This window comes from Danio aesculapii, chromosome 25, assembly GCF_903798145.1.
Source record: "Danio aesculapii chromosome 25, fDanAes4.1, whole genome shotgun sequence".
Classification (NCBI taxonomy): Eukaryota; Metazoa; Chordata; class Actinopteri; order Cypriniformes; family Danionidae; genus Danio; species Danio aesculapii.
In genome coordinates this window covers 7,622,190-7,646,007 of record NC_079459.1, presented here as the reverse complement: position 1 = coordinate 7,646,007, position 23,818 = coordinate 7,622,190, and the positions used below count along the sequence as shown (strand labels likewise).

The window sequence follows — 23,818 nt, the reverse complement described above, 5'->3', positions numbered from 1 at the left end:
ATTTAACTGACTATAAGAAACTTTGCAAGTACATATTAACTTACACTAACCTTAACTTTACAGTATACTTATAATCTATTGATAATTAGTTGGCATGTAGATGCAATGCAACTTAAATTCAACAAATGGACCATCAAAATAAAGTGTGCCCCATGTTTTTACAATATGGTTAGGTTTGGAATGTGGTTTGGGTTTAGAGCTAGTCATGTAAAATATGCATTAATGAATTGTTTACGATAGTAAGGCTTCATTATTTGATACTGAATGCTGGATTGAACTGAACGAACCACTACACTCTCCTTATCAGAGAATATGGAGTCATGGGTAGATGATATTTCACTTTAATGACTGCACAGATAAAAATATGCAAGATTTATTAGAACAACAAAGAATAAAATAATTGTGAATATAAATCACTGAAATGTTTTTCATATCTTAATATATCTCAGCATAATAGAATATCAAATTTACACTTAAAAGGATCAGCGTTTCATATTATAGAGCACAACACGTACACAATGAACAGATCCAGGTATATAAACAGAGATATAAATATATATATGAATTAAATAAATAAGGACACCTTAAAATAAAGTGTTACTTTAAACTCTTAGATTTTTGATCCACTATTTTTGTCATTATTTACTCACCTTTATGTTGTTACAAACTATTTTTTTTTTTCTGTGGATGACACACAGGTATTTTAAAACAGATAAATTACTTTCAGATGTTGTTCTTAATATATTCCACAGAAAGTTGAAGAGTTTTAAAATTACATGAGGATGAGTAAATACTGAACTTCGTCTTTAAATGATAACAAATACAAATCTCTAAAATTCAAAAGTGTATATTTGCCATCCTCAAAGCTTCCATACTTGACATTTATTTGCTGTTTGCAGCTCTGCTATCTGCTGCCGTTCAGTGGTTTGATGGTTAGCATGATGGGCTTCTCTGGCATTAAAAGGAGCTCGAACTTGCTCCCGACCTCAATCTGCTTCTGCTTCTCAAACCTGAAATTCTCCAGCATCTTGAAGGAAGAACAACAAAAGTTCAAGAAACTTTTCCCAATGTTATTATGCTGAGGATATGAAGTTCTAAGCCTTAAAAAAAAAAAAAAAAAAAAATCACGTACGTTAATAAGGAAGATCTGCATTTCTGCCTCTGCAATCCTGCGACCCACACACTGGCGGGGACCAAAGCCGAAGCCCAGGCTCCTGAAGTACTGTCTCTTAGAATTGATCCAGCGAGTAGGACAGTACTGCTTTGGGTTAGGGAAGAACTGATGATCACGACCCATAGCGTAGACACCCAGCTGAACTAAAGTCTGATCCAGAACAGAAGTGTAAAGAGATAAACAAACAACTGTATTTTTAAAAATATGAACGCAGCACTGAACTTAAAGATCTAACTCCATTTGCTTCACATCTCCTACGCATAGAGTCATTCAGGTTTGTAGTGGCTGCATAAAGTTGCCGGATAATGGCAGAAACTGGAACACTGTTGTATACGCCAATGCAGAGCATTCCAAATGTGCTCAATGGGTGACATGTAGAGCCGCACAATATTTAGTTTCAGCATCGATATCGCAATGTGCAAATCCAATATGCAATTGTGATGGGTCATTTTGAATGATCAGTTCATTTTGAATGAATTTTTTGTATGACTCGAGAACCAGGAGTACCACTCAGGGAGTGATTCGTCCATTTGAATCCTTTATTGGGTTTGAGTCATTCGTTTATCAAGCGAAAGACAGAAGCCAATCATATACATTTAGAGCCAGAAAAAGATTTGATCCATTCATCTTTCGAGTCCTCGATTTAAGTCGTTCGTTCAACACGCGAAAGACAGATTCCAATTATATGCATTTAAAGCCGGAAAAAGATTTGATCCGTTTATCTCTCGAGTCCTCGGTTTGAGTCATTCAATCATCACGTGAAATAAATTATGTGTATTTAGAGCCGGAAAAAGATTTGATTTGTTCATTTCTTGAGTCCTCGGTTTGAGTCGTTCGTTCAACATGTGAAAGACAGATTCCAATTATATGCATTTAGAGACGGAAACAGATTTGATTCGTTCATTTCTTGAGTTCTCGATTTGAGTCGTTCGTTCAACATGTGAAAGACAGTTTCCAATCATATGTATTTAGAGCCTGAAAACGATTTGATTCGTTCATCTCTCAAGTTCTCTATTTGAGTCATTTGTTCATCACATGAAAGACAGTTTCCAATCATATGTATTTATAGCCTGAAAAAGATTCGAGTCATTCATCTCTCGAGGTCTCGGTTTGAGTCATTCAGTCATCACGTGAAAGACAGATTCCAATTATATGTATTTATAGCCGGAAATAGATTTGATTTGTTCAAATCTCGAGTCCTCAGTTTGAGCCGTTCGTTTATCACATGAAATTCAAAACCCAATAATATTTATTTCGAGCCGGGAAAAGATTTGATTCATTAATTTCTTGAGTCCTCGATTTGAGTCGTTCATTTATCACGTGAAAGACAGAACCCAATTATATGTATATAGAGCCTGAAAAGGATTTGATCCGTTTATCTCTCGAGTCCTCGGTTTGAGTCATTCAATCATCACGCGAAATAAATCATATGTATTTAGAGCTGGAAAAAGATTTGATTTGTTCATTTCTTGAGTTCTCGATTTGAGTCGTTTGAGTCTGTCACATGAAAGACAGAACCCAATCTTATGTATTTAGAGCCAGAAAAAGATTTGATCCGTTCATCTCTCCAGTCACGTGATGGATAAATAACTCAAACCAAGGACTCGAGAGATGAACGGATCAAATCTTTTTCCAGCTCCAAGTACATATGATTGGCTTCTGTCTTTCACGTGACTGCTCCTTTCAGCTGAGACTGTGTGCATTGGTTAAGCTTATATGGGACTGTCTGTGTGACGTGAACGAACCCCTCAAATTTGAAGACCTGTCAGAAGAGGTGAGCAGACATACTCAGACAAAAAATCAGGTAAACAATAAATAATTTTCTCTTCATTATAGCATTCTAGTTGCGACATGTTTGTAGTGTGATCAACGTTTGGTGCAGTTGTAGATGAGTTTGGAAGCATCTCATTACATTTTAATAATATTTAGGAAAAAAATAAATAAATCATGAAATTAACGAATAAACAAAATTAACGAAATGATGAATTGGGGGGGGGGGTTCGTTGATTCCACTAAACGAGACACAAAAGGTCCATGTCAGTAAAATGATCCAAACTTCCCATCACTAATATGCAACGTCGAGTTCAGTTTATTCATCCCTTAAGAAATTTGAGTGGAATCATAGCTGTAAATGTATAAACTATAATATTTCAAGTGCATTTAAACCATATGTGTATAAGAAATTATAGTTTTATCAGAGACCAATTCGACTTAACTTTTTATGCAATGAAAACTATGACTAAAATGCTACATTTCAATTTATACTCGAGCTGTGTGTTTCATTTATGCAGATTAACGGTCTGTAATCCCAATCAATATAAAATCAGTAATTCTTTCCAAATTGAACTATTCAAGTAGTCGTAGGAAAAATTTTATTTATAATCGAGATATACAGTTGAAAGCAGAAGTTTACATACACTCTCAAAAAAGGAACATAACCTTTTTTTAAATGTTTGATGGTAAATCATACTTAACGTTTACTATTTTAGGTCCGTTAGGATTACCTTAATGATTTACATTTGCTAAATGCCAGAATAATGAGAGAATTGTTTTTTTTTTTATTAATTTCTACACAGTCAAAAGTTTACATACATTTCCTTGGTATTTTTTTTACTTTGCTTTTAAACTGTATAACATTTTGGCCCATTCTTCCTGACAGAATTTGTGTAACAGAGTCAGATTTGTAGGCTGTCTTGCTTGCACAAGCTTTTTTAACTCTGCCCACAAATTTTCTATAGGATTGACATCAGGGCTTTGTGATGGCCACTCCAAAACATTCACTCTGTTGTCCTTAAAGCAAATTTGAACTAATTTGCCAGTATGCTTAGCGTCATGGTCTGTTTGGAAGACCCATTTGTGGCCAAGTTTTAATTTCCTGGCTGATGTCTTGAGATATTTCTACATAATGTTCTTTCTTCATGATGCCATCTATGCTGTAGAGTGGACCAGTCCCTCCTGCAGCAAAACAGTCCCACAACATGATGCTGCCGCCCCCATACTTCACAGTTGGGATGGTGTTCCTAGGCTTGTAAGCGTTCCCCTTTGTCCTCCAAATGTAACACTGGTCATTATGGCCAAACAGTACAATCTTAGTTCCATCAGACCACAGAACATGTCTCCAATAATTATTCTTTTTCCCAGTGTAATTTAGCAAATTGTAATATGGCATTTTTGTTGTTGATTCTGGCTTGTTCATTTTCCACATGTTGTCACAAACTGAGGCAGTTTGTTTGAGGCGTTCCTTAAATACTATTCTACAGTTGTGCCTCCAATTAACTCAAATGTTGTCAATTAGCCAATCAGAAACTTCCAAAATCTTGACACCATCATCTGAGCTTTTTCAGAGGCATAATAATCTTATTGTATGTAAACTTGACTTTCAAGAAAAGTTATAACAATCTCAAAAAATATCTCTCATTATTCTGCTATTAAGCATAACAGAATCCTAAATTACCTAAAAGAGAAAAAGTTAAGTCACATTAACATCTGACTTTTTTTAATGATTATGTGCCTTTTTATACAGTGTATGTAAACTTCTGGATTCATCTGTATATTTCAGCAAAACAAAACATTGCAATGCCAGTTTTTTCCAATAACATGCAGCTCTAGCGACATGACAGGAGTATGCTGGCCATGCAAGAACTTTGATATTACAATGAAAACTGGGATTCATCAATAAAGAGAACACATTTCTAAAGTGCCAGACACCATAGAATGCGAGCATTTCCCACTCAATTTGTTTATGAAGATGAACTTCAGTCAGTTGAGGATGGCAAGCATGCAGATGAGCTTTCCTAAGACAGTTTCTACAAGTTTGTGTAGAAATTCTTTGGTTATGCAAACTGATTGTTGTAACAGCTGTCCTGGGGGCTACTCTCAAGACAAACTTGGAGGTTGTGAGGGTCTGGTATGGTTACACATGTTCTGCGGATGTACTGCCAAATTTTCTGAAATGCATTTGGAGATAGCTTAGGCTACAGAAATGCACATTCAATTCACAGGCAAGAGCTTTGGTGGACATCCTTGCAGTCAACATGCCAACTGCATGCTCCTTCACAACTTGTGAAATCCAGCAACTTCGCTCTGCCATTGAAGACGAGTGAACCAACACTCCACATGCCACTATCAGCAACCTGACTGACTCTGTTAAGGAGATGTGTTGCACTACATGAGGTAAACATTAGTGAATAGCACTGCATTAATCATTCATTAAATGCAAAAATAGCGGTCCGTGCCTTTTTAGCACTTTTCTGTGTGTGTTTGGTAAATCCAAACTGTACAGTTTTAACAACAAAAACAGCTGTTAGTAAATCTAATCCAATAACTTTATTCATTGTGTACTTTAATTTTTGAAAAATGTACAAAAATCACACACAGATATATTACACACTATATCAAAGGTAACATAGGGAAAAGGCATCATGGGAACTTTCAATTTACACTCACCCCTGCTGGAATGTGGTAATTTTGTATGACAGTATCTTCAGTGATGAACCTTGGAAGACTCATTGGTACAGGATGTAACCTTTAAAAAAATAAGTTGATTTTAGAAAACATTTGCACGTCATGGTTTTCAACCAAAAAGGCTATTTCAAGAGTTCACACTTAGCTGATGATTGATTATAAAGCTTGTTTGGCATGCTGTCCCACATGCCAGAGAGAGAGCCCTGAGCTCACGAGATCCTTGAGCCCGCGGCTCCTTCACGTTTGCAAGGCAAGAGGGGAGTTTGAGCTCAGGTAGATCTCGAGAACTCCCCTGCTGTAGTAGCTAATGAACAGATAGTGATTGCTCTTAAGAGATAACTACTTACTAGGAGCATGTCTATGGTGCCGATTTGAATTAGTCAATTAACTTAAGTTGCATATTTTTAGATGGTGGGAGGAAACCAGGGGACCCGGGGAAAACCCACGTGAGCACGGGGAGAACTCCACACAGAAATGTCGCCTGGCTTGGTAAGGACTAGAACCAGTTACGTTCTTGCTGTGATGCAACAGTGGACAGTGCGAACCACTGCGCCAGCATGCCACCCATCTAGGAAAGGAGGAGGAGTAGGGGTGGAAGGGGGGTTTCTTCAAAACAAAGATGGCTGTTATATGGAACTAAGGGTATTTATAGTGACTTAAGAATCGCCTGATTGGTGAATCATAAATTGAATAATGCAGGAATGGCTGCAAGCAATCATAAGCATGTGATTCTTTTGAAGTTACTTTATGAATAAACTTAAACACTTATTTACAATGGCATTTCGCAGGATATTTTATGGAAATCTGTTTTGTTAATTGTACGCATCAGAGCATGAATAATAGTATTAAGGTGACCATACATCCTTTTTATACTTTCCAGACATGTCCTATTTTAAGACTTACAAAACTCCGATATTTTAGGATTTAGAAATGCCAGCTGTAATTTTACTTTTGCTTTTTACGGTCTTTTTAAATTGTATGCATTTTTGCATCACGCTACACCTTTCATTTTAAATCTGATTTATACTCTCAGATAGCCCTGTTAGATATTTGACTGCTTGCCAAAGGCTTTTATACTTGTGTTTGTACGATTATTTGTAACAACAGGACACGACTCATGGTGTGTTCACACCAGACGCAGAACACATAAATAAATCACGCTATTCACGTGTAAATAGACGCATGAACATTTAGAGTTTACTCGCTTCATTCACGTGTCAAATTCACTTCACAATAGACGCAGATTAACATCATAGGCAGGGCTTCTGTCTGCCCAGTGACTGTAGCTTCATTGCTAAATGGCTAACATGGATTTTATTGAGAGAATAGCTGTGTTTATGTGCTTTAGAAAGACACTAGCTCGGCATATACTCAATTAGGATATGAAAACATTTGTTAATTTGACGGTAAAATTATGTGTTACTTAAATGTATGTGCTACTGTCGCTTTCTTTTTGACTGTTGAGACAACTGCAATAACAAAAGTTTTAAAAAGCCCTTATTATGCATTATAAAAGGTCATATTTTGGTTTTATTTCAACAACAGGCTGATATGCATGCTTCTATTGTCTTATGATAATGCATTTATTTTTACTTAACTATCCCAACGACTCCCATTTGATTTGTTCAGTGATTCATTTGTTCCCAAACCCTCTTTAGCACGATGCTAATATGCGCTGATTGGTCCGATGACCTAGTCTGTTGCGATTGGTAGACTGCGTTCAGTGCAAGACAGAGAGAAATGCTCACCATGGCTTATCAACAATGTTTAAGTAGTAAGAGTGCAGAGTATATGTGTGAGCCCAATGCAGTTAAACACCAGTATATTGCTCTATTCTTAACCATGACACACATTCAGTATTAATCCACACAGCGGCAAAAGCTGATCTATTTTGAAGCTTGACTGCCACATGTGTGCAGAAACAGCTGACGGTGGCCATAGCAACAACCAACAGCAGAGGATCGCGAGTTCACAAATGCATTTAAATCCATAAACAAAGTGGCATGCGTCACGTTATTAACAAGGCTTTAGAGGTTATATGAGATGAAAGTTAACTAGATATAGTACAAGCCTGCGTGGAGCGATTACAAGTAACAAAACACAATTAAATACATATTTTGCAAGCTAGAGAAAACAAGGAGGCAACCATTTTAAATCATACTTACTTACAAGAAACTGGTCCATGAATTGTGTACTGATAAAGTGCGAATCCCGTATTGCAGGGTAGATTATTGCATTAATCACAAGAACATTCACTCATTAATGTTCACTCATCTTCAGTCATGATCACCCCCACACACACTCGCACTCTGCTAAGTTTGAAGGGAAAGGCACGTTCACGTTTTACCGGACCTGTCACAGAACATATTTGGTTTTGTTTCACGTCGATCTTGATACGAACAAGCAAAAGACCCGGATGAATGACGAATCATTTAAATTACTCTGAATCTTATCTTTTTTTAAACACTGTGCACTTTCAGATTTAACCCTCAGCTGGATGTTTTCATTCACTTAGAGCTGTGTTGCACACTGCATGGAAGGTAATTTTCAAAAACCTATAATAGGGGCTCTTTAATGCATGTTATTAAAGGTGTCAGATGTTCTTACATTCCAGTGCAAACTTGAAGAGTTCATGGGTGAGATCAGTGGTCCACTGATATTGTCCACTCCTCTCAATCTGTTTGTTGACACGAGCCACAAAGTCCTGCCCGACCTTATCCAGGAGAGGCACAAAAGTCCCCTGCACCTTCGGCAAAAGCAGTTCCTTGTTTAGAATCATCCTATCAAACTTCCAGGCCTTCCCTTCTCTGCAGGAACAAATCAATATGCTTTACTATTCCAGTAGACATGTTTATAGCAGGTACTGGATAACATTGCTTACTTTAGCAGGACGCCATATTTTCGGTTCCTGTAGTCCCTGTAGGCGGTCCATGCGTCTACATTGATTCTATTGCGATGATGACCCTCTGCTTTGAACAGGATAGCACCGTCTTCAGGCTTGATGATGTACACACTATCGTACAGGTAGATTCCAACTTTTTCCCTGTCCAAGTGGATTTGCAGACAGTGTATTAGTTAAAGCATGTTCACCGATGGCTTACTCTATATTGACTGATAAAAGCAAATTATACATATGCAATTTAACATGCATATTTTAGAGCTTTCCTTGGGAATCAAACCCAAAACATTAGCATTGCTAGCACTATTTCAGATACAGTAAGGCTTAATTATTTTAGTGTTTATTAACACGTTTATTTTGGGCTGTAAAAGGTAACACAAGTTAACGTTTCAGGTATGTATGAACCCTCATTCACTGAATTTGAAGTTGTACGCGAGGCCACTCCCTTATATACACATTAGTGATCTAGCGGGCAATCATACTTTTAGGTTTTTGCTGAAGAGCCAATCCATAGAATGGCATTCAGTTGATGGTTTTAGGGTTGCAGAGATGTAACTTCAGCAAGGGCATAACCATAAAACTTCCCCAGAATTACCAATTTTCAATTATACCTCGTTTTTTTGCATGTTTGTCACACTTTAATGTATCAGATCACCACAAGTGATTTTGTTATTTTACTGAACGTGGTTTACATCAATTAATTCTGGTGGTTTTAAGCTGAATTATGCATAGTTGTTCTTCAGTGTCACATAACCCTTTGAATATATTACTCATGACCTTTTCAAGAATTATTATTTTTATACGAAACCATTCAAAGGTACTGTAAAATAAAAAATGCATTTACATTTATTCATTACATTATATTGAGTGAAAATAAATGCTTTTTTTTAATCAATGCATCCTAAAATTAAAATGTATCACAGCTGTCTATGATGCTATAAAGCAAGAAATAGTTGAAAGAACCATTGTTACGTTTTTTTGTACCAATCAGCTTTGAATCAGAGGAATAAACTTAAAAACATACATTGTTTACCAACAGCTGAAAATATTTACTGTATTTTTGATCAAGTGAATGCAGCCTAGAGTAGAATTGGCTTCTTTTATTCATTCATTCACTTTCTTTTCAGCTTAGTCTCTTTATTAATCAGAGGTTGCCACAGCAGAATGAACCGACAGCTAGTCCAGAATATTTTTTACGCAACGGATGCCATGGTTTCTGCTTCATTCATTCTTCGTTACATTACAGCTTCTCATTCAAATCATTCAGTCGTTTTTTTAATAGAGGGTTATAAAATCGCACCAAAATGTATTAAAAGGTAAGTGAATTATAACAGTGCGAACTTTACTGTAATCTTAGTAGTGCTGCGCGCTATTTGTTTAACCCTTTAAGGTGACGTCATGTGCTGACTGACTGACTGACAGGTGCGTGATGCATGAGGCTAGCAAACACGTTGTAGCTTTCAGGATGAACACAGTTTATATAAATATAATTTATTTATAAATAAAGGTCTATGGTTTTGCTTGCAATGACTTTATCTTGCTGGAGCTTATAGCCGTTACACTTTACTTCAGGACGCGTTAATGTGTAGGTCTATTGGAGACATTCATAAATATTCCTAGCAAATCTAATAAATATTGGAGACATACGCGTTACATAAACGCACTAAATCGCACTTCAGCAGTGTTTATTTGAGAGCGCACAAGAAGATCTGCACTTGAGCAGCGTATATTTGAGGGTGTGCATGAAGATTTGTGCACGAACAATGGATATTGGCATGCAAGCAGAGATCCCCATGCTTGTATAAATGCAATCTCAACTTGTAATACTGCGCTCACGACATCCGTCTTTCGAATGAGACATTAAACCGAGGTCCTGACTCTCTGTGGTCATTAAAGGGAACATAGTTTACCTCTTTTTTATGATTTAATATTAATATTATGGTTCTTCTAGGTGTGCCAGTTTAGGTTCAGTTCAAAACACAATTCAGATTTTTTTATTATAATGTGTTAAAAAGTGTCATGTTGGGGGCGTGTCCACAGTTCGCTGATTTATGGGTGTGTTGCTTCACATGTAAATTAGTTTCGGCTTCCCGCCAACGTAACAAGGGGGCGGGGCCATGAGCTCACCCGCTCTGTGTTTGCTACGAAGTCTGACAGGCAGACGGAGGAGAGAGAGGATCAACATTCAGTCGTACATATACGACTCGGACACAGACCAAGCAGAGTACAAAATCATTTGTGTCTTTGTACAGTTTTACAGCCAACTGTGTGCTAGTTTCAAGTGCCGAGCTTGTACACAGAAACTAATAACCACGCACACTGAATTAACTTTGACTGAGGCACCGGATGTGCCGCTCGAAGCCGCGACAGGGACACCAGACACTCTCTGTAGCGCGGCAGAAACATGTGTCCCGAATCGTCGCGCCACGCATTTTTAAATACTAAACATAGGTTTCTGCAGCGGTCCGCGGCGCCCAGCCGTCGATTTGAGTGTACCCTGATAGAAACATATGTTTAGAATTCTAAAACGCATGCTAGTTAAGATCACAGAGAGCTTCTGGGATCACGAGAAATGCAAACAGCTGAAGTATAAGGTAGACTCAATAAGAAGTACACATGTTTGCAAACCTACCTAAAGATACAACCAATAATTCCGATTAGAGCGATAATGTGGAGAATATTGCTCTTGTGTTGAGCCCAATAACTCCTGCATATAAAAATAGAGCTAGGGTGTTCCTTTAGTGATATTGCTTCGACTCACGCTGAAAATGGCGGACGTGAATCAACAATCTGAGGATATGATGACGCGCCTGTCAATCAATATTGGTGGGCGGGGGGACCGCTCTCCTACGTCAGGTAGCGGTCGATTTGAAAACAGCTCCAATTGGTCCACCGTTTTTTATGTTGTTAAAATGAAAAAAAAAAAAGCACTGGGTGTGCTTATATCACCCCAATATGACAGTCTATACACCATACATGCACATATGTCTGTCCAAACAGCTTGAAAAGTAGATTTTTTACCATAGGTGCCCTTTAAAAATCCCATGGCACTTCTCGTAAAGAGCAGGGGTGTAACCCCGGTGTCCTGGCCAAAGTCCCTCAATCGGCCCTTACGATCATGGCCTCCCAATAATCCCCATCCACCGACTTGGCTCTATCACTGTCTCTCCACTCCCCCAATAGCTGGTGTGTGGTGAGCGAACTGGCTCCATTGTCCTGTAGCTGCCGTCGCATCATCCAAGTGGATGCTGCACACTGGTGGTGGTGTGAAGAGACCCCCCTCATGATTGTGAAGCGCTTTGGGTGTATGGCCATACACAATAAAATGCGCTATATAAATACACACATTACATTACATTTGTCAGTAAAATAACGGCATTGATAGTTGATGAATCTGTGTAAAAGGCTGCAGCCACAGCTGGAAAAAATCCTAGAGGAAACACTGAATGCTCTTCCAGCTTCAACCCATAATCGGGAAATATCCATACACACTCATTTACACACATTCACTATGGACAAATGAGCTTTTTTCTCAATTTATCTATAGCGCATGTCTTTAGACTTGTGAGGGAAACCAGAGCATGAGGAGGAAACCCAGGGAGAACATGCAAACTCCACACAGAAATGCCAACTGACTCAGCTGAGGCTCGAACCAGCGACCTTCGTGCTGTGAGATGACAGTGCTAACTACTGCGCAGCTTCTTTTAAAAATATAAAAAAATTTACAGATTCCAAACTTTTAACTGGTAGTGTGTAAATATCTCTATGTTTTAACTACAAATCCAAAAGCTGAAGAATCATTCAAAACCTTCTGATGTCATCAACATAATTGCCTATTAATCATTCAAATAATTCTTATAGTAATTCATTATCTAAATAACTGTTTGTTGCAGCCCTGGCTTTCTGCAGGCGAGAAGGCAGCTATAAAAGAGAAATTTTGATGATTATCCCCAGTTATATTTTGATGGATTTATCACTATCCATATATATGGGAGTGGTCTAGCATGCAGATTTTTATAGACCCACGTTTCAAATTCTCACAATGCAAAGACAAATGGAAAACCTGGGGGGTATTCCAGAAAGCAGGTTATGTGACATACCCGAGTAAGTTTAAGAGTAAGCAACTGGATAACCTCAGCTTTGGTTCCAAAAATGTAAGTAACTTTTGGGGTACAAGTAGGCATAGCAACTTACTCTCTGAAGATAACCTGCTCTGGAGCAGCTTATGCTACAGAGTTTGTCTGTATCAGAGAGTTTGCGGAGCATTGCGTGCTCTTTTGATGAGAATTTTGATGGATGTAGAAGCACAGATATGAGTTTTTTTCATCGTAAGAGGGTTATAAGTGCATAGGTTTTTTTCATATCCAAGTGAATATTTGAATGAGCGTTACTGTTTTTCAAAACAATCATTAATGTATTGAACAAACTTTTTAAAATCAAACCTTACAAACCATGAGTCTGCGCTTACGATAGTTAACATACCGCTCAGTGCAGCTTTTTGTTTTAGCGTCCACAAACTAGCTCATACAGTATGTGATGACCAAACCTCATCACAATGTTAAGGCTAAATGGCTCATTTTCAGGCAGTCTTTATTATGACGTACATTCCAACAGGTTATATTTACTTTACACAATGTTTTTTTTTACTATATTTGTATTATACACTTGAATCATTACTGGGCACTACATTTGTTACTTGCTGGAGGACAAGGGCTTTATATGATGACACCCTACCTGCAGCCTGACCCAGGGGAAACCTCAGTGACCCAAGCAGACCAAAGAGATGGATAAAAGATGTAATTAAAAAAAAAACATGTTTAATTAAATAGTTTAGTCTGAAGCACTGTTCATTTCTTTATTTACGGAAATAAAATGAATGATTTTTGCTTTATACGCACACCTTTCAACATGTAACATATTTTCTTCCTATACATTTCACACCTTAAGGTAATGCTCGTGTGACTTTACTTGTCTTTGAAGATGGACCTTATACAGCTACTTTAGAATTTAAATATATAAATAAAAGATTGTTTTGTGATACAATAGTGACATTTAAATAAGGAAAATTGCAGACAAATTCTTACAGTGTTTATTGGTTAGGGCAGAAGGAACTTTGTCTGCATGCAAAACAAAAAGCATAAAAAGAACCTAATGGCTTGTTTCCACTGACTGGTACGGTTCAGGTCGGTACGGGTCACCTTTATCAGGCTTGCGTTTCCACTACCAAGTGTACCCTTTTGGTGGGCGTGGTGTATGACAGAAAGTTTCAGTCGACGTCATTCTCGCTCGAGGAAATGTCTACAATAAAGCTGTACGGGTCGCTCGCATATCATATGAGAAGCACTTCTCACAAAACAGATGCTTTACACACATAAATACTTCTGTATAAATGTTTATTACTAACTTATCAATGAACATGAGTTGATTATAACTGCAGATCAATGACCGTGTGAAACAGCCTACTGTAACGTCTGTAATTATATTAAATAAATGAACATGTATATATAAACACATACAGCCCCTTACAGTCTCTGATATGTTACCAACTACAGAAGAACTACATATAACAGACATTTAGTCCGTATTTAGGTTAAAAAACAACACAAAATATAGCCTACAGTCAGTGAAAACCTCTCATCTGTGTCTGTAATCTTCAGCAGCACATGTAGCCTCTGTTAGACAGTAATTAAATCATTCCCAGTTCATATTAGTTCAAAAGGTGAAGATAATAGTTAAACATGGCATTTTGTTCATGTTTGCGAAAAAATAATGTGCTCCTTTTTTTCCGGCTTCTCCTCTGCTTTTTCGCGCTTCACTCTCGCGTTTGTCAGTGTCTGACAGGATCGGGTTTCAAAAGCAAGTCAATAATCAAGCACACGTTATTATCATCGGCTCAAGAAGTTTCTTATTTCAAATAAAGACGCGCGACGAACTCAAGGAAGAAAGCGAAACCGCTCGCACTTCAGACTGCCTCATAAAAAACTACGAGGCACAAGGTAGATTCTGCTCTACTCCATGGCTTTGTGGCTGTTCATCAAGACGATGACAAGGTTTGTTTGAGCCCAATTCGACCCTGGCTCGTTATTATATGTACATATATTTAATTCTGCTGTAATCTCTCACTGTATATTTTAAACATGGCGGGTTTTTGGCCGGACAGTAGTGTTTTGTGGTGCTCTGCCTGAGTGAGTTACCTTGACCTGCAGCAGATTTTTCAGTGAAGACAGAGACTGATCCAGACGAGCCAACGTCACATTCCAGCGGGCTATTGCACACTCTCTCTTTACTGCTAATGCTCCTAGCAGAAAAAAAAGACTTGTTTTTTTTATATGCCAAAACACCACACAGGTCAAGGACAATCAACTACTAAAGAAATTCCAGAGACCAGCCCATTTTTATTCCACCTACACCCCCCTCCAAGCACAACACCACCCACACAAACAACGCAGCATGAATCAATGACAGATTTGACCACTTAAACACATCAGAAAAAAAAGCTGAGTGAACGGTTCCTTGCAAATAAAAAAAATTCTGTTATAAATGGTATTGTAACACATTTTTGTTAGTTTTTTGTTAACAGGATAGTTCAATTCCAAAATAAAATTAGGAAGGAAAAAATAGTAGGAATAGTAGGAAAAATAAATATAGTGGAAGTCAAAGGTTACTAGTTTCCAGCTGTCTTTAAAATATCTTCCTTTGTGTTAAACAGAATAAAGTGTTCAAAATGCATAAAGGTTTGAAACAAGTATCGAATAAGTAAATAATGACAGATTTTTTTTTTTTTTTTGGGGGGGGGGGGGGGTGGGGGGGTGAGCTACCACTTTAATTAAAAAAACGTTTTACCTCTTTCGCGCTTATTTTTATACTTAGCTATTTGTTGCAGGTCATTTAAAATTTCTATTTTTAAAAAAACGTAGCTTACTGAAATCCAACAAAGCTTATTCTCACACAGTTTCAATAAGATAATGAAACTATTGCATTTAAAAGTGATTCACAAATATGTAACACAACAATTGTGTTATATCTTAAGACTATATGAAAGTTTTACGATTACCTTATTTATGCAGCATTTGTATAGAGGATGAAACCTGCAAAAACAATAAAATAAATATATATGGAAATAAATAAACTAATCAGTAAATCCACAAATTCCTGCCTAAATAAAACAATAAATATGCAAATAAATAAATAAAGAGTAAATAAATATATAAATACCTGCATAAAACAATAAATATAGAAATTAATTTATTAATGAGTAAATCCACAAATTCCTGAATAAATAAAACAATAAATAAAATTTATTAATTAGTAAATCCACACCTCATGCATAAATAAAACAATAAATAAATAAATAAATCTGAAAATAAATACATAAATTCCTGCATAAAAACAAATAAGTAAAATATGCAAATAAATAAATAAATCCATTGATTCATGCATAAAACAATAAATATGCAGATAAATAAATGAGTAAATAAATACATAAATACCTGCAAAAAACAATAAATATAGAAATTTAGAAATTAATTAGTAAATCCACAAATTCCTGCATAAATAGAACTATAAATATGCAAATAAATAAATATGAAAATAAATGCATAAATTTCTGCATAAATAAAACAATACATAAATAAATATGGAAATAAATAAATAAATCCATAAGTTCCTGCATGAATAAAACAATATGCAAAAAATTTAATAAATACGAAAATAAATACATAAATTCCTGCATAAATAAATATGGAAATTAATAAATAAATCTATAAATTCCTGCATAAAGCAACAAATAAATATGCAGATAAATAAATGAGTAAATAAATACATAAATACCTGCAAAAAACAATAAATATAGAAATTTTGAAATAAACTGGTAAATCCACAAATTCCTGCATAAATAGAACAATAAATATGCAAATAAATAAATACATATGCAAATAAATGCATAAATTCCTGCATAAATAAAACAATAACTAAATAAATATGGAAATAAATAAATAAATGCATAAATTCCTGCATAAAGCAATAAATAAATATGCAAATAAATAAATGAGTAAATAAATCCATATATTCATGCATAAATAAAACAATAAAATATGCAAATAAATAAATCCAAAAACTCATGCATAAAACAATAAATAAATATGCAGATAAATAAATTATTCCAAAAATTCATGCATAAAACAATAAATAAATATGCAGATAAATAAATTAATCCAAAAATCCATGCATAAAACAATAAATATGCAGATAAATAAATGAGTAAATAAATACATAAATACCTGCAAAAAACAATAAATATAGAAATTTTGAAATTAGATAATTAATAAATCCACAAATTCCTGCATAAATAAATAAATTAATCAGTAAATCAACAAATTCCTCCATAAATAAAACAATAAATATGCTAATAAATAAATAAATAAAAAATAAATATGCAAATAAATCCATAAATTCCTGCATAAATAGAACAATAAATAAATATGCAAATAAATCCATAAATTCCTGCATAAATAAAAGAGTAAAATAATATGCAAATATATAAATCCATAAGTTCCTGTATAAATAAAACAATAAATAAATATGCAGATAAATAAATAGGAGTAAATAAATGCATAAATACCTGCACAAATAAAACAATAAATAATATGCAGATAAATAAAGAGTAAATAAATCTACAAATTCCTGCATATATAACAATAAATGAATATGGAAATAAAAAAACAAACGAGTAAATAAATGCACAAATTCCTGCATAAATAAATAAATAAATAAATAAATAAATAAATAAATAAATAAATAAATAAATAAATAAATAAATAAATAACACGTATGTTGGGGGAATAAGAAAATGCAAATTTTTCTCCTCCTTTTACGCAGTTCCGTGTTTACTTACCCTCAGGTCAACATGCTAATGAGAGGGTGACTGTCAATCATCAGGAATTTGTGGATCTTTTTATTCATTCATTTATTTATTTATATATTCATTTATTGTCTTGCATGCTTCTCTATACGTTATTGCTTTACACCGAAAGAAAAAAAAAACATTTTTGAGTGTCGCAACCATAGGTCGCAACTCGCGACAAGTTAACTGCATGCTCCATTATCATCAGCGGAGCTGTGAAATGGCAGGTAAGGACAGGTAAGTATAAAGCCTAAATAGAAACTAATATAACAATGTTTGGTGAGTGGAAGACGTTAATCCTGATGCCGTTCGAGAACGCTGTTATTTAGTGATATTAACGTCAAGAATAGGCAGTTAAATATGCTAAAGTGGTCGTTATTTCTGTCTTTAGTTCTGTGGTATTTGTTTTTAATGCACAAGCTGTTTGTTTGTTCACGTAAAGAGTAAAAACGCGTTAAACATCTCTTTTTTTTTTTTTTTGTAATTTGATACAAAGAGAATATAATACACACATAAAAACAAATAAATGATCGTACTTTTCAAAAATCTAAACATTTAAAACTTTCAAGGACTTACAAGGGCCGTTAAACGTCATCATAAATCGTTAAACTAAATTGTATTTCACAATGTTTTAAAGAGAAATGTTTTGCTGATGCTGAATATAAGTTTTACATTTAAAGGAATAGTTCACTCCAAAATGAAAATTTCGTCATAGATTTACTCAATATTTTGCTTGTTTCAAACCTTTATAAGTTTGTATTTTCTGTTGAACACAAAAGAAGATATTTTGAAGAATGATGGAAACAGTCAGCACCGACTTTAAAAAGTATTTGTTTTTTCTACTATAAAGGTCAAAGCTTACAGGTTTTCCGCTATCTTCTTTTGTGTTCACAGAATAAAGAAACACATAAAGTTTGAAACCACTCGAGGAAGAGTAAAGTGAGTGTATTTTCATCTCTTTAATATGAGTGAATTGTTGCACAAAAAAAATCATAATATCATTATGGATGTTTAAAAAAAAATCTATTGAATATTTTAAATTTGCTGACAAATGCACTGTATTTCTGCTACACGATCTGCTACATGATTCAGATAGGGCCAGTGCTTTTGTAAGTGCAAATAAACTAAGAAATTAGGAGAGTTCACAGTTTAAAGTAAAAAAGTGCAGGTTCCATGAATGCTGGAGGTCATTGTTGTTGACCAACCTGATTTCACCAAATAGGACATGTTCCTGGATTAACATCTATATTGATCCTAGAACAACATTCCAATCAGCCAATCAGAATTAAGTGATACATTTACCACTTATGTTAAGTTTAGGCTTACGGTTAGGTTTATGCACTTCTACATGATTGTTATCCAACAATCATTCCCCATTGATTTTGGGAATAATTTACACAGGGTGTCTGCTGGGTCCTAAAAAGGCTTAAATTCTAAAAACTAGGGATGTAATGATTCACCTGGTTCGCGATTCGACATGATTCATGATACTAATCTCTTGATTCACGATTTAGTCACAATGTTTTAACAAAATTATTTGAAACAAATTTAAGGTAAATAGCCATTTTATTTTTTTCTTAAATACTGCACATTTTTGGCAAAATAATAAATTCTCTGCTATATCTAAAGTTCTATTTTAAAAACAAATAAATTCCAAAACTGAAAAAAGAATAATAGAAACTGAAGAAGATACATTAATATAAACAACTGAAACTGTGACTCACTGAGGACTGATATGGCTGGTGTGAAGCACCAAAAACTCACTAAGGACTGAATATGGCTGGTGTGAAGAGAGCAATGTGTACAGAGGTGGTCAATGGGCCCTCTGCTCTAGGCATAAATTGGCATAAAATATACTTTTTTAATTTTAAAATTACTAATTATATAATAGGATAGAGACAGGAGTTGAACATGATTATGAAGGTGAATAATTAATATTACTTGTATAATTTATTAGTATAAGTATCAGTGTTATACACTTATGAAGAAATCTTGAACATTTTTAAATGTTCAATAATAATAAAGTAATTATTAAAATATGCATAAACTAATTTGAAAAGGAGAGGGTGAAAATAATCTAATACCTGGTTTTGTAACAGTACAGCTTTCTCTTTCAGTCTGAAAAACATCTTCACACTTTCGCAATGAAAACACTGATGAACCGTGTGATCTCCGTAGCACTCGTCGGAGCATGCAGAGCTGCAAATCATGCGGACCGTGTGGTTTGGCTCAATAATTTTATTTGTTTTTCTGCGTATAGACATCAGTGACAGTGGTTCTTTCTTTTTGCAGCTGTCCTTTTACTCTGCCGCCCCACCTCTTAAGCCTGGATTATACTTCTGCGTCGAGTGATCGGCGTGACCCATGGCGCATGCCTTGTGCGTTGCCGTGCATTTTTCTTCTGCGTGCAGTTTGTGTTGCTCTGCAATAACACTTCAGAAACAATAGCTGGCAGTAGGTGTTTATGTTCCTCTGTATCGAGTTTCTTTGCTGGTGTTTTGCTTTTTCTGAATGCTACCTTCATGTGCAATTGGCTCAAACTCCCTCATTTTGAGGCGGGAATCGGCGGAGGTGCAACAACTTTAATCATAAGGTAAACACAAAACAACAGTTTCCATCTGGAGCTCCTTCACCGGACTCCACACTTGTAAATACTTGCTCTATCGTGCTCGCGCGGCTCTCACCCACACTCGTCAGCGCTACCAAGCAGACCAATCGCAGAGCTTGCGCTATGCATTGTTGCAACGTGTAGTTATATTTTGTGAGAGGTGCATGTTTGCGACAGCCACGGTGAGAGCTATTCGACGCGTAGGCGGTGCCGGAGCATACGCATGCGCTTGACGCAGAGGTATGAATCAGCCTTTACTCGCCGCTGATGTGCAGGTAAAGTGAGCTTGTGCCTGTTAACAGCGCCCCCTTTGTTAAAAAAATATATCACGATTCATTCAACAATTCTATCGATTTGAATCGTCACATATTTTAATAAATTTTCAACCGAACCACAGTGAATCCTTACATTCCTACTAAAAACTAATTTTAAGGCCTTAAAAAGTCTTAAATTCACTGAAATATTGTGTTGTAGGTCTTAAATCGTTTTAAACAGGTCTTAATTTTGCTTAATTAAGCTACCCAATTTGGCGACTTCCATCCAATCCCCAACAATACCTCTCAGTAAAACCTTATTTTTTATTTAAGTTTTTTATCGCAAAGAGATACAATTCACAAAAGCAATTCACAACATTCCCCATTAAATTGCCTTGGGAAAGAAAACTAAAACAATTATAAGATTCCGCATTATAATACTGGCCCACTAAGAAAAAAATCTATAGTGTTTAACCCTGTATAAGTCTAAAATTGTATTCATAATGGTCTTAAAAGGGTCTTAAAAAGTCTTAAACTCAACTTGATGAAACCTGCAGAAACTCTGTTACAGTTAAGGTTGGGTTTAGGGGTAGGGAATAGGTATGGTTAACATTTTCAAACAAAAATGATGTTCCAGGATCAGCATAGATGTTATTCCATGATCACATCGTACTTGGCAAAATCATGTCATGTCATTGATATTTGACTCTGCATAGCATTGACAAAGTAAAGACAGCAATTGGATTCAATGGAGTCAAAATGAACATCCTCAGTTCAAACATACTGTTTTGCATTCATCTTTCCACCCAACGTGTCAGTGAAGTTTGATATAAATGTAATCTGATGATAACAGTGACAGTGTTACTCATCAGTTGCCACAATCTTTGGTAGACTTTTCGGGTGGGAACACCCATCTTTAACGTGATGAGATTAAGCAGAATTCCTTTTGATCAGCAGATGATTCTTGATGACCCACTCCCACTCTAGACTATAGCCGAGATGGTCCTTGATGGCCCACTGATGCACCAAGACTACAGGTGAGATGCCTATTGATGGCTCACTGATCAATCCATACTACAGCTGAGCAATGTCAAAAAAGTCAACCTTGCCATGAAAAAATAACCAAAATAACGAAACCCTTTCTAGGTTTTTTGTAGGCTTTTACAGTACTGTAAAAATGCTCAAAAATGTCTTTGTCAGTGTTTTCAAACAATTATATTAGATTTACCAAAGTCACACAAGTGCAAATTTCACATTGGTCACACCCATACCGATGCTTTAAAATAAAATCAATAATTTTTGTTCTAGAGAGGGCACATTTAACCTTTTGATTAGCAGTATTTATTTTGGGCTGTGCACTTTAATTCACAGAATTTCAACAAAGTTTATTCTATACTGAAACCCTGCATACTTTTACGGTCGCATCTATAATGCATGTTTATTTTCCTCATTTAAAATATAAAAAACCTTAAATGCCTCTTTTGCACAATATTCACCTTTAATACCTCCCTTGCACAATACCCTGCACACAATTGTTCAGTCTTGTGTAAAGTGTTGTGTTTGTATTTATGATTAATTTATGTAGCACAGCTGTCCTGCGAGACACCACATTTCGTTCCTCTGTTGTAGGGTTGAGGGGCTCTAGGCGAGATAAAAAAATTGGGCCCACTGGTGTAAAAACAGTAAGAAAATCACAAAAAAAAACCTAATTTTAATATTTAGGTGTATACTTTTTTATTAACTGTAACATATTTAACCTATAAAACATATGTAAAAATATTTACTCATATTTAAACAAATAAGTTTGCAAGTATTGCAACGTACTAAATAATGTATTATGCATAGCAGAACATTACTTTGAGCTTGCTTTTTCCTCTGCTTTTCTTTTCTTCTTTTTTCGGCTCCGGACAGATGCTGTTTGGACGGAATTTCATTTCAAATTAAAATTTGATTAAGATCAATTACAAATAGCAACAACACTTGTGATATTATATTACTTAAGACTTTTTCTGGTTTATATCGGACGTGAGCAATTTGGAGAGATATGTGGAGTCTGTGTAGGAAAACGTTCCATCATTCTAGTTCACCCAATAGCTGATTGCGTGCGGTGCTATGCAAAATAGAGTGTGGTGCTGCTGGGTATAATTCTAATATTTTCTGCTTTTATTGTTTACTTATTGTTTACTGTTGTTGTGTATTTATTATAAATTTCAGCTTCGTCATGTATGAATTATACAGAGCTATTCTTTTAATGAAACATTTTTTTTTCACACGTCGTTGTGAATTGTTCATGATTTAAACGTACGCGCTTGTCCTCACGCCTACAGTATGTTCAATATTTAAATATTCATAGTTAATAGTTAAATATTCAAAAGCAGCTTTTGTGGGGCCCTACAAGAAACACGGGCCCCTAAGCGACCGCCTAAATTGCCTGTAGGACGGGCCGGCCCTGTCTGTATGTCCACACATATAGCGGAATAACAATAAAGCTTGACTTGACTTGAATATGTGGTCATCAGTGTAAACATCGTATTATTTTATCTGATCCAGTTTTTTTCCCAGGTGGACTGGTTAAGATTACTTGGCTCCCAGAAATCCTGTATTTTTAAAATGAACAGAGGATGACTGAGAATCTGCTGAAGTGTTTTCAGAAAAGTGTGCCATATGCATCAGATGTTTAGCCACATGTTAGTTGGTGATGCTTGACGTGACGTCTGAAGCTGAGACTCAGATATGTATATAAAGTGTATTTGGTAAAACTTTGTCTCTTTAATTTCATTGACACGACAGTAACAATGACATAAAATGGATTTAATAGATTTCACAAGCCAGCCTCAAACTCAAATCACCCATGTGAGCGCCATCACTAAGCCACAGCTCTGACCTGATGTTGACCTGATGAAACTGCACTGATAAACTTTTTTTTTTTTGCTTTATATACTACCATTCTCTTATAATGAAACTCAGTCTTACCTTCAGTCAGGTCCACATAGTAGCTGCTGGTCTGTCCAGAGTCAGTAGTTATGTGAAAATGGAAGCAGGCTCCCACCTGATGAACAAGCTCCTCTAAGAGAACTGATCTGCTCATCAGAGAAGCTCACTGTATCTGAAAGCAAAGACAAATTAGGTTTTCAATTTATTTCACGGACTTAAAATAAAGACTCACTTGTGCATTTACCTTTATGGCAGAATATTCTGTTTGTCAACAGCAACAACCGTCTCAATGGCAAAGAAACTACAGGCCGGTGGACAGTCTAGTGAAAAAGGGGGAAGTGGTGTTTTTCCCAAAAAACTAGACCTTTGCATTTCTCATCGTTTTGTTTTTAATTATGAGTTTAATTTAATTATGTGACATCTCATACACAATTTTACAATGTTTTGGCTGTTTTCCTCATCAGTGTTTCACTTGTCTTTAAAGGTATAGGTCAACCAAAGCTGAAAATACTGTCATAAATAAAAAATAAAAAACCCACAAAAAGATATTTTGGAAAAAAAAAATTTAAGCCTGTAGATTTTG

At 35.6% G+C, this 23,818-nt stretch overlaps 2 protein-coding genes across 2 annotated transcripts in view; one reads left to right on the top strand and one right to left on the bottom strand.

The window, feature by feature from the left end:
- The window catches only part of ccdc33 (coiled-coil domain containing 33), a 32,757-nt gene extending 31,801 nt beyond the window's left edge, over positions 1–956 (top strand). The window contains exon 13 of the mRNA XM_056451267.1: positions 900–956. The gene's annotated coding sequence lies outside the window, so the exon portion shown is untranslated. The remainder of the gene's footprint in view (positions 1–899) is intronic.
- On the bottom strand, positions 905–23,389 carry LOC130218990 (cholesterol side-chain cleavage enzyme, mitochondrial-like). The gene is made up of 8 exons (XM_056451266.1): positions 23,275–23,389; positions 14,691–14,835; positions 8,520–8,681; positions 8,246–8,445; positions 7,909–7,990; positions 5,621–5,699; positions 1,133–1,324; positions 905–1,027 (listed from the first exon to the last, which is right to left on the bottom strand). Exons 1-8 carry the CDS (start codon positions 23,387–23,389, stop codon positions 905–907), a joined length of 1,098 nt encoding a protein of 365 aa, XP_056307241.1.
- Positions 23,390–23,818: the final 429 nt, after the last annotated feature.